Source organism: Hesperophylax consimilis, chromosome 29 (assembly GCF_061612785.1).
Source record: "Hesperophylax consimilis isolate HC1 chromosome 29, BYU_Hcon_1.0, whole genome shotgun sequence".
Classification (NCBI taxonomy): domain Eukaryota; kingdom Metazoa; phylum Arthropoda; class Insecta; order Trichoptera; family Limnephilidae; genus Hesperophylax; species Hesperophylax consimilis.
The window spans coordinates 8,377,497-8,390,670 of NC_142864.1; the positions used below are offsets into that span (position 1 = coordinate 8,377,497).

Sequence of the window (13,174 nt, forward strand, 5' to 3'; positions counted from 1 at the left end):
TTCACATGTTTTATGGCAGTTTTTTTCTTGTCTCATTTAACCTAAAATATAAATCTAAGAACCTGAAATAGGATCTTAGTTTGCGTTTAATTCAAAAAATAAATTTAAGTGGCCTAAAAAAACTATTTTGATATTGTCAAAACGTGGCGTAAAGAAAATATGTCAAATTATTATTTTTTAACGAAATAGCTATTAAAATGCGTTATTTTCTATTTTCGATTACTTACTTATGGCGATGCACTACGTCGTGTAATATTTTAAATCGAGCCGCTATCAATAACAATCCTTACGTAGATGGCGATAAGGCTTAAATTCCTGCTTAACACCATCCAGCTGTTTTGATTTAGGCAAGAAAAAAACATGGCAAAAAAGTGCCTTTTATTTTATTTTGTGGATGTTCAGGCACAAATATTTAAATGTTTTTCGATAATTTTATAAATAACTTAATTTTCCACATTATACAATAAAACCATAACTGAAAATAGGTTCGTAAGTAGGAGATTTTGAACTTTAAAGCAGATTTCATAGGCCTATACATTATTTTTTTCTGGGCTTATAAAAGACTTATTCAAAAAATACTCGATTATTTCAAAGGCCAAGATGTATTCTACTCGCAGTATTTAATTAAAGCGTCTGAACCATTTCTAGGCGACCAAATTTTCAAACCAAAAACACAAGATTTTAAATTACTACGTAGTGCATCGCCTTAAGTTAAAACATGGCGTAAAGAAAAGTTTTCAATTTTTTTTTTCTTACGAAATACCTATTAAAATGCGTTATTTTCTATTTTAGATCAAATTACTTACTAAAACACTCGTAGTTGTTTCTCGTTATATAACTAAATTTATAAGAAAATTCTTAAATTATAAGAAAATTCTTACTCTCCCAAACTAAAAAATTCGCCAGAGAAAATAACTACAAATACTCTTGGTCATCTTTGGGGCGCATTCTGCTAAGACATACGGATACATCCAAAATTATTACGATTAAAAACATCACTGATCTTGATCGAGAAAAACGCCAACAACTATGACAGATGATAAAAAGTACCTCAACATTTACTGCACTGCTAAACAAAAATAATCCGGATAATATCATATTCATCGCAAGTTTTCTCATGAGTTATTTCTTTGTCTTTATAAATAATAATGTTTTAATTGAAAATAATGCATTCCTACTCTTTTTAGGAGTTTTTTCATGTAGCAACAATATCAGTGTGAAAATTGTTTATATCAGTATTCACTATTTTTATTATACTTTACCTCCTTCGACTGTATCTCACGTTTCGTTAGCTCTCTCTAAAAAAAAATTATATATCTCCATAAATAATACTTTCACTTCAAGTTTTTATTTGAATATTACCGCTATATACTTTTCACACACCCTAAGCGTAATACCTAATTTTTATCAAAATAATTCATTCTTACTTTCATTAGTAGCTTTCCCTAGTAACATCAAAATTATTATAAAAATTGCGAATCTTACAATTAAAAATTCTAACCATACTCTTCCTCTAAGCAACAAAAACCACGCTGTTTTAGTATTCTTTAAAATATCTGTTTACTGGGTAAATATTATTCTTCCTTCATGTTCTCGTAGGAATCAGAGTAGTAATATCTTATTTACTCACTATATGACGCTCTTATTTTCTTCAATAATCTTTTTATTTTGGCTAACTTTTATTATATTCACTTGTATTTACAGAATTTACATTAACTACAAATGCTCGAGCTCTGTCAAAATAATGTTTTTGTATTTCTCAAAAACCTTTACTACTGTTTTATTTACATATTTTATTCGCACATTTTTAATCATTCTTTTGCATTTTTCACATGTTAATAAATTTAATTATTGTCCTTTATCATACCTAACAATTACAATCAGAAGCATTATACACTATAGTATGCACTTTACAGTTAAAATATATTTTAAGTTGGAATACTATGTATCAACATTATCATTCATGTTATATAATGTTCTCTCATTATCTCATAATAATGCACTCTCTCTATTCCCTCTCTCTGTGCTTCAATCAAACTCATATGTACGTATCACAAGCAGCGAGAGTCTTTGTAAGATTATGTTCCCAACAAATCTATGTAAATCTGGAAAAAATCTTAATTTACATAAATATGTCCTAGTATTGGTTCTTCTTTGCATTTTTCGCATGTTATGGTATTTAATTATTGTTTTTTGGCATTTTTTTTCGCATCAACTCCTCTACAGAATCAGCACATACTTTGCATTTGGCCATTTTATTGATTTTATTGTTTTCATATTTTTTGTATTTGCAGCCTTCACGACAGATATCTACATAATCATCAACTGCTTAGATTGCTCTATACGAAACATACCAACACCATCATCTTTTATAACATCTTTTACATCTAATATAATTAGTGGATTCAACTTTCATCTCGAAGTAAAATACGCATCATACTCGAATAATCAGAACTCACATTCTACTATACAATATATTAATAAAACACTGATTAACAACACAGTAATTTACACTTTCGCTTTTAACTTTTTGTTTGCAGACTTTTCGCAAAAGAACTACGGGTTCACCACCACACATCATAGTAAATTTAATCATAATTATGTTTCAGTTACCTTCGGATAATTACAATGATTCTGTAATTAGCATTAATATGAATATAATTCGAGATCTGGAGAATTTAAACAACTATAACTGGGACTCATATAGTCTAAAAATCATACACCAGAATATTAGAAGCATATCAAATCTCGATGACTTTACAATTTTTCTTGATCAATTTAATTCATCTTTCGATGTTATAATATTAACCGAATGCTGGTTAAATAAATACTACACCGTAAAATCAATCCACAATTACTCTGAATATCACACCACAACCAACCTCAATAAATCCAGTGGAATTGTTATCTACATCAAGGACGGAATTAAAGCTCATGTAGAGGAAATTACTTTAGCACAATCAAACTGTATGAAAATAGTATTGAATAATAACATATGCATATTTGCCATTTACAGATCTCCTTCCTTCATCAATATTGACCCCTTCCTTTCTTCATTGCAAGCAATTTTAAACAATGCGAAAAAATTTGAACAGCAAATTATAATGGGAGATTTAAACATTAACACTATCCCTGACTACCACCGTCAATCAATCGATTATCTATGTCTACTCGCGGAAAATGGTTTCACACAGACTATTAACAGCTTTACTCGTGAACAGGGCTCGAGTAAATCCTGTCTTGATCACATCAATGTAAAAAATATTAACTTTATTGACACTTTTGTTATACACTCAACTATTTCAGACCACTATACAACATCTCTTTGTCTTAAAAACAAGCCTCCCACTTCTTCGAAAATTAAATACGTTGCTAAAACTAATTTCAACAAGTTAATTGAGGACTTGAGCGCAGAAAACTGGCTAAATGTTCTAGATAAATCAGATACTGACTTAGCAATGAAAGAATTTATTATCAAACTACACGAGTATATATCAAAACACACAAGTAATACAACCGTATCTAATAAACAAATTAAATTCACACCATGGATCACCCTGGGGCTAGTTAAATCGATTCACAGAAGAAATCATCTTCATGAAAAGGCAAAAACATATCCTGAGAATTTGGTATTACAATGTTATTATAAAAAATATAGGAATTTGTGTAAGAAATTAATTACATCGGCGAAAGAAAATTATTATAAAAAACTCATTTACGAAAACAACTGCAATCCAAAACGTTTTTGGGATACCTTTCGCAACATAACCAAATCCAAAATCAATAAATCTTCTGAAATAAAATCGCTATACATTAACACATCAAACTCTGAAGTCCCCAAAGATATGGCAAACTTTGCAAACAGTTACTTTTCATCTGTGGGTGACACACTTGCGAAAAAAATTCTCGATAAGTGTAAGAAATCAGAAACCGCTCTCGCCAATTTAACTATCCCTAGGATAGGTCACAAAATAGACTCAATCACAACTTCAACTAAAGAAGTCATGAAGATAATTGACGACCTTAAGTCATCAAAAGCATGTGGTCCCGATAAGATTTCATCAAATCTTCTAAAAATCATTAAAGTATACATAGCCATACCGATTGCGTTCATTGCGAATCTTAGCTTTAATTCAGGGAAATTCCCTAACCATTTAAAACAGTCAATCGTCATTTTACTGCATAAAAGTGGGGACAAATCACTGATACATAATTACCGGCCTGTTTCCTTGCTCAACTCTGTCTCTAAAATTATGGAGAAAATTGTAAAGAACCGTCTCATCCTCTATCTCGAAAATAACAACATCCTTTCTAGTAGACAATTCGGCTTTCGCAAAGGTTTAAGCACTGAAAACGCCATCGCTAATTTGACAAAAATCATCTCTAATAATCTAGATAAAGGTAATAAATGCATTGCACTTTTTTTAGATCTAGCTAAAGCGTTCGACACTATCTCGCACAAAATTCTGCTGAATAAACTACAGCGAATTGGGATACAGGGTCAAATTTTCAAGTGGTTTGTTAGTTACCTAGAAAACAGGAGCCAAAGAGTGGATATTAACGGTACTCTGAGTGATCCAGCCAATATTAAATATGGCGTACCGCAAGGAAGTACACTAGGTCCCATATTGTTTAATGTTTATATAAATGACTTATGTAATACTTCATTTGCAGACCACATTATTACATTTGCTGACGATACAGTACTTTTATTCGAAGGCAAAACCTGGAATGAGTCTTGCATTAAAGCTGAATTTGGCATAAACAAAGTTAAACAGTGGCTAGATAGTAATCTCCTCACTCTAAACTCGGATAAAACGAAATTCATCTGCTTCAGTTCAACTCAAGCGGGTCAACCACAAGAAATTATTAACATTAGAATACACCATTGTTACGACACTATTACATGTAAATGCAATACCTTAGAATGTGTGGACAATATAAGATACCTAGGAATTATCATTGATAAATTTCTGAGATGGGACAAACACATAGCCTTTACTTCCACAAAGGTCAGGAAACTTACACATCTGTTTATAGCAATAAGAAATATTCTATGTCTAAATGATTTGAAACGAATTTACTTTGCAATGTGCAATTCCATACTAGACTATGCTTCCTTAGGTTGGGGAGGTTGTGCTAAAACCATACTCGATCCCTTAGCTAAATCCCAGAAATCGCTTATAAGAGTCATACTGAAAAAACCTTTCAGGTACCCCAGCGATTCATTGTTCGCAGAGTTTCGTGTTCTTGATGTAAGACAATTATACATGAGGAAAATCATTTTACATACTCAAAAACAGAGGCACTACTTAGCTTCCGTAAACCACTGTCATAATACAAGACATGCAAAAAAAAACCCAACAGTTCCGCCCACCACTTCCTCATCTTTAGCACAGAGACAATTCTCATACTTAGGCCCTAAACTGCTCAATCTCATACCTGATGCATGGAAGGCAAAGAGTACTAATATTCTGCGTATGCAGGTAAACAATTGGCTTCTGGTCTTGGGGAGAGTTGAATGCGAGAATATGCTAAAAAACAGTAATTAAATGGTAAATTTTGTTTTTCTTTACATTCTTCTTTACATTTTAACTTATATTGGTATTATATTAGCATTACAGGAACTGTATTTTTACATAAAGAAAGTTCGAAAATTGTTCAATTCTTCGTGATATTTCTCCTTAAAGGAAAAGTTCCTTCTTTACTTTCATTTTTTATTTTTTGTTATTTTTCATTTCCTTTTTTTATATATTAATATTTCTTTAGTTTAATATATCAGCTAAACAATAGTAAAAAAAAAAAATGAATGTACATTTGTATTACTTTACCAACAGAATTTCTTCAATTCAGTTTCATTTTCAAATTCATTTTCTTGTTTTTATCTATTAATTCAGCTTATGTTATGTTAATTCAGTTATTATGTCAGCTAAATAATAGTAAAATATGTCGTGATATAACTGGAAGTATTCTAGAATATGAATATACATATGTATTTTTTTTAACAACAGAATAGTCAACACTATAATGTACCATAATTTACATGTAAAAACATTATCATATTGGAATGTCCTAAAACGGGCAATCGCCTAGTTGGACATTTTAAGTTCATTAATTGTATTATGTAATATTTACAAACAAACAATAAATAAAATAAAATAAAATAAATAAAACTGGTACAAAGGTTTTAAAAATAAAATGTGGATATTAAAATTGTGCCATTTTTCTGTACATTTACCGAAATGGCTTCAGTCGTGTTGGGTGACTAGATCTGAACAGCCTAGTACCTTTTGATTAAATTAATCATTTTTCACTTTGTTTAAGTATTTTGGTCTCAAATCCAAATTTAATTTTTTATATGCCGTTACTAGTATATACGATGATCAATTCCATGCATCTCTTTGGAGCCCAGGAGGCAAAATGTCTTGTGTAAACTTAAGTTTTATTTTTATTTGGTATAAATTACAAATCCTGAAACAGGATTACGAAATTACAAATATTATATTATAGTAAAAAAAAAAAAATTCCACTTTGAAATTACAAATCACAGAGAACGTGTGTTTATCGGAGATTGTTCAAATGTCCAATCAAAACGGTGCTGATCGACGATTTCATTAACGCATTACGTCATTTTCTTTATTGGTGTGGAAATTTTTGAGAAAGCGCAAACATATTACCATCAAATTGAAATAGAATCCAATAAGACACAACACGATAATATTTACGCTTTTTGATTCGTAAACATCTTGTTCCGCATACGAGTTGCATCCGACTATTCAATGTTAATATCCTAACAACATAATGTATGCATAAAGTTATCAACAAGTTTTAAAATTGCTTCGTAAATTTGCTATTAAATTTTATTTGCTTCAAGATTCATTTGTCAATTTTCTTTGGCCATCATTTAAATGATAAGCTTAACATTGAAGTTTTCGTCTGTTCCAAAATGGTTTCTTCCGGCAAATAATATTTTAATTATTGAAGACAATATTAGCGATTTCTAAACGAAAATCTGAAACAGAAAAATCAGAAAAGGATACGGTCACATCTAGGACTCGAACCCAGGACCCTTGTCTTTCCGGGACAGTGCTCTACCAACTGAGCTAATGGGACCCTATCCCCTTCGGTCACATTTTACTGTATCATACCTACTTCGAATAAGAACATTACAAAGCACATTTTTTATTCAATATATGTTTTTCTAAAAACACTATCTTCATTGCATTTAGTTCGGGTTGAATCTTATGAAGACAATGTTGGTAATTCTAATTCGAAGTATGACACAGTTAAAAGTGACCGAGGGGGATAGGGTCCCATTAGCTCAGTGGTAGAGCGGTGTCCCGGAAAGACAAGGGTCCTGGGTTCGAGTCCTAGATGTGACCGTATCCTTTTCTGATTTTTCTGTTTCAGATTTTCGTTTAGAAATCGCTAACATTGTCTTCAATATTTAGAAATTACAATTTGAGGTTTTACCCAATAAAGTTATTCCGAAAAAATAAATAATATTTTATTAATTTAAACGCCCTGATAGGCTTTAACATGATAAATATTTTACTGCATAATACAGTGCCAACTTCAATGTTTTTATTTTTAAAACACCAACAGCAAAATAAATAACAGAAAACACAAAAAAATAACATAATACATGGTACTAATAATTTTCCATTTAGATGTACTTAATATAAGAAAAAAGAAAAAAAATAAAGCTGTTTTAATAGTGCAGATGGCATAAAAATAATTTAAATTAATAGAACAGGTTGGTAACATGTAATTTACAATAAGAAGTAAATGAAAAAAAATGTAATCGCTCCTACGCAATATACGTAAATAATATTACGAGCTTCATAAAAACATCATTCAGGTATTTCTTATATAATGATAAACTTATATTAATTATTAATAATATAGTATAATTAAGTCAGTTTAGAATCCACTTGTGGTAATCAAATAGAAAAAGATTTAATTATTGAAGACAATATTAGCGATTTCTAAACGAAAATCGGAAACAGAAAAATCAGAAAAGGATACGGTCACATCTAGGACTCGAACCCAGGACCCTTGTCTTTCCGGGGCACCACTCTACCAACTGAGCTAATGGGACCCTATCTCCTTCGGTCACATTTAACAGTATCATACTTCGAATAAGAACTACCAACATTGTCTTCATAAGATTCAACCCGAACTAAATGCAATGAAGATAGTGTTTTTAGAAAAAACATATATTGAATAAAAAATGTGCTTTGTAATGTTCTTATTCGAAGTAGGTATGATACAGTTAAATGTGACCGAAGGGGATAGGGTCCCATTAGCTATTGTACACAGTTGACATTGTTCACACGAGAACGGATCGTTTCTACGACTCGTTCTTGAGTTCAACAGCTCCTGTGGTTTTTTTTGTATGTTTTTATTTAGTTTTAATTTTTATTACATGTAAAACCTTTTAACTTATTTCTATTACATTAAGGACACTTTACAATACATCTAAAACTTATTCTTTATAGTACATATTACTTATTCATTCAGAATTGAAACGTTGCCCCAAATGGCTTTAGCCGTGTCTAGTGACTAGATCTGAATAGCCAGGTACTTACCCACCTTCCTCTTTCCCTTCCCCACTTACCCTTCAGTCTCACAACATCCCCCAATTGGGGATGCCATAGTCTCACTGGCTCCAGACGGGAGCAGTTGGGACTCTTGTGCCCACGAAAGGCAGCAAGACTTAGCTTCCTTAACATATGTCGGTAATGCATTAAAAATCTAAAATCCTTTAAAATAGAGATTATTTTGGCTTCCCGACAAATAAAACCTCCACAGTTTCTCGTTGGGTAGCCATGTAGCGAAATTAAAATTAACATTCTTAAATATGCATTTTGGGAGTATCTTATTTTTTAGCTTAAATATAAATATTAGACTATTGTAAATTATTCGCTGTCCCACACTTAACATTCCTAAACATTAACATTGTTTAGGGGTGCTCCAGCAACTCTTCAAGGCCTATGTTCACTCCTTGCTCTACTCAAGAATCTTTCCACAAAGCAACCCAAAAGGTGACATAATGACAGTAAAAAATTTCACTCAGTGCCTCCTATGCGGAGTTATTGTAAAAAAACTATAAATTGTGAAAATCGTACTACAAATCCGCCATTTTAAAATATGGCAACCCATTGCACTTTCCCGCGTCAACGGAACGATAATTTTCCCGCCAACAGCTCAGTGTTGCCAACTTGGCCACTAAAAACCCACATAAACTATTGCTCAAATGAAAATACAACAATAAATTTGCTAACACGTCGCCTCGGGCAAACAGACGGGAAACGAAATTGTATTTACAAAAATAAATAGAAAAAATACTTCCGTATTGCCAGAATTAAAAACATATCATTTGAATTTAATTTACTTATTATTAGTGGAGCCCGCAATGCTTCGCTATTACTAATGTCTTTCTCGAGCGTCTTCAACTTCTTTCACCATTCACTACTGTATATCACAATTTTACTGTTAAAAAACTACATTACATTAACTTTAATTCGACTCTGTATTTCATTCCAGTGCAGAGATTTTGCGTTAAGTATTAACACTTTTGTCACTAATCCTGTTATTTTGTGTATCCCAGGGTATATTTTTGCTTTAAGAGGTAAGAATAGGGGACGAGGGTGGTTTTCATAAATCTCATGTAGACAGTGAACCTTGAAGGTCAAGTGTGCAAAATTTCATCAATCTCGTAATAAAACTGTGGATTTGTATAAAAAACCAAAACCACACCGGGACACTCTTCGGTATATATTTATATACCGTGTTCCATGGGGTGGTTATTCATGATAATCTAAGAAAAAAATCTTAATAAAGTTTTCTACAAAGCAATTATAATTGCCAAAAAAATAATAAAACTGTGCTGTGTAATCTTAGCTTTACTTTTGAGCAGTTGCGGCTCGTGATTTTTCGGAGTAATTGTGTGCTAATATTAAAATAAAATGGTATTATTAACGTTGTTGTAGCCGAAAAAGTTTTTTTTCCGAAATTAGATTTTTTTATGAAGATTTTCAGGAAATCGGTGCAGTGCACTGCCAAACTTAAATTTCCCGAATATCTTTTTATATTCGACAAAAATCGAATTTTAGAAAAACAAAAACTTTTCAGGCAAAACATCAATAATACAATTTTATTTAATATTAGCACTCTAGTACACCCAGAAGTCACGAGCAGCTACTGCTTATGAGCAGAGATGTGCAAAATGGGTACCCAAAACCATTTGAAATGCAAAATGGAAATGGGTCAAAACTTTTCCATTTGAAAATGCAAAATGGTTTTTAGAAAAGCATTTCAAATGCAAAATGCAAAATACCTATTTTCAAAATGCATTGAAAATGCAAAATGGTTTCTCATGTCAAACAATTAAAATAATTATAAAATTTTTAAACAATTTTGTCATTTAATAATGGACATCAATGTAGAACAAACATTATACATGATGGTAAATCCAAAAACACCACGACTACAGATTATGAAACCACAAAAAAATTGCGCGGGACTAATGTTGCCAACGTAAAAACATAGAAACTGCTATCTAACATTTAATATTACAGCGTCATGGCCCCATGTTCAGTATTTTTTGTAATGGATCACTCAATTGCCAGGGCTCCTACCAGGGAGCAACTTGACAAATGGAAATGATCTCTCATAGCGAGTTTGAGGACCGACTGATATTTGGGGCTTATGAAAAAAAGATGAGTGGAGATAGTAAGAAGAATGTTGCAAAAAAGCATTTAAAATGGAAAATGCATTGAGAAAAGCATTTAAAATGCAAAATGCAAAATGGTTTTTAGAAAAGCATTTAAAATGCAAAATGGAAAATACCCATTTTGCATTTTGCATTTCCATTTGAAATGGATTTATTTGAAATAAAGCACATCTCTGCTTATGAGTGCTTACAGTGTTCGGATGACAAAATGGCCATCACCACATTTCAAATCTTGAATAGAACAACTGACCAAGAACGAAGAAATAATAATTATAAAGGTGTGTTTATATGAACTCCTTGTAAAACACACAAAATAAGAACTTCTTTATTTGGGCACTAATAAAGTTTTTCATTTACCTCTTTTGAATTAAAAAAAAAATACATACACCTTTGTAATTGTTTTCATTTTAAACACAGAAATTTTATGAAATCAGCCTGCAATTCAGATCTAGTTACTGAATCGTAAAATTTGTGCTCTTTCGCACTCAGATCACGACAATCTGAAAGTATTTTAATTTCTCACTTTCGTCCAGAAATCACTCGTTAAATCTCCCGTGAAAACCTGTCAACATAAAAATAATAAAAATTATTCATGGAATATTAATAATATTGAAACAATACGAAAGATAAATAAGACAAGGTGTCAACAGTGACACAATAAAGGTTTTTTTATCAATATTATCGGTGATTAGTCGACTTTCGCTTGTACGCCTGCGATCTACAATAACGTTTGACAGTTTTAATCGACTGAAAGCTGCTTAGCTTATCGATACTGTGCGCACTCTAGATAAAGTTGTCAATTGTTTAAAATATTATTAAGTTAGATATTAGTCGCTAGATTTGAACACGGAAACTTTCTTTATCCTGGAGAGACGCACTCAAATTATTTTTTCTTATCTCAGAGTAAAAGCTTTCTTCTTGATAAGCAAGTTATTTTGCTCTATAACTTTAATGACGCTCATTATTTCAGGTAAAAAGAGTCAAACTTGACAAGTTAACCACTTAAAATCAACTGTAAATAAACAGTAAATAACCAACAACAACGACAAAGACAAAGTTTAGTGCTTCGTAAAAGAAGGCGACCAACCGATCAGCAACGATGTTGACCATCAGCGAGAGCAACTACTCGTCCAACAAGATGTCGACAATCCACAAGGTCAACGATAAGGTTGTCCACCAAGACAACTTCAACGACGTTCAACAATCAACGTCTACCAACAGCGCGTTGATCACCAAGCGCGGGTTCAAACCCTCCGACATGTTTGACCCCCAGAAGAAGGAGTTTCTGACCAATCTCAGTTATAAGCTTTTTCCCGTAAGTTGGGTAAGTGTTCTGTTGCTTTTACTAACCACAACATCTCGTTGCGTATTACATGTTTGTGTTGTCCGTCTGTTGTGTCAACTACTGCTGTTAGAAATATTATTAATTGAAACATCGAAAAATTTAACTAAATTTGTCACAAATCCATCAGAAATACACAATTTTTCGTAGAATAGTTCCTTCTAAAGATAAGTTTTTACTTTGTCAAGACACAATTTATGACTTAAATTCAAATTACTTTGTTTACACCATTTTATTAGATACGAATGCGTTTGTTCTGAAGAGTGGATTTTGTATCTAATAAAGTAATAAAATTAAAGTAATTTTGTAACAAACCAAATTAGTAATTTATAGATTTCTTGAGTTGATTGATTGGTTCTTCGATCTTGAACACCTTCTCGTTCCAGCATCGCTTCATCTCTTACTAACTAGGACTAGGGGTGATATTTATTAACTTTTTCATCCCCGCCGCTCAGGCTTACATATGTGATTCCTGAAAGGGATGTAACAGCTGTATAATGTCATGATTCATCTCCAGAGAGCAAGTTGATTCTCAGTGCCCAAAGCACAACTTCTGCCTCATCTGGCAGGTCTGAACCAAGAGACGCTTGGTTAACCGTCTGCTTGGGATTTCAGCTAACCCAGAGTAAGAGAAAAAATTTTGTGCCTCACGCGCCATCAGTCACCTCTGGCAGGTCTGACTCCAGAGACGCATAGTTAACCGTCCGCGTAGGAGTTCAGCCAACCCATAGAGATAATCTCATTGGAATCTTTTTAGAAAAACAAAAGGTGAAGGGAACATATAACGTTTCCTTTTGAAGGACCGCGACAATTGTAAATTGTTTCGTGTTTCTCCGTGAACCCTTAAAAGTGGTTGTTAAAGTTTATTACACTGTATTATTATAAATACCTGCCATTATACTTGCAAATTGATTATACCCAAAATAAAGACTAACCCGCTACAATTTGACTTTATTTCATTACCTATGTCAGTTTATATAAATTCGTCCAGCAGTTCAGCCATACATATATGGATCTGTGATACTTATGGATTGGAATTCACCGAGGGACTAGGTCTATTAAAAGGACCTGACACATGGAGGATTGGAAAGTAC

At 32.2% G+C, this 13,174-nt stretch overlaps 1 protein-coding gene across 6 annotated transcripts in view; it reads left to right on the forward strand.

The window, feature by feature from the left end:
* Nucleotides 1-13,174, forward strand: part of LOC149409850 (uncharacterized) — a 67,137-nt gene that overhangs the window by 12,246 nt on the left and 41,717 nt on the right. For all 6 annotated transcript variants that reach the window (XM_089649148.1, XM_089649154.1, XM_089649152.1 and 3 more), the window contains exon 2: nt 11,709-12,053. In XM_089649148.1, the coding sequence (XP_089505274.1) occupies nt 11,838-12,053 (216 nt within the window). In that variant the 5' untranslated portion in view covers nt 11,709-11,837. The remainder of the gene's footprint in view (nt 1-11,708; nt 12,054-13,174) is intronic.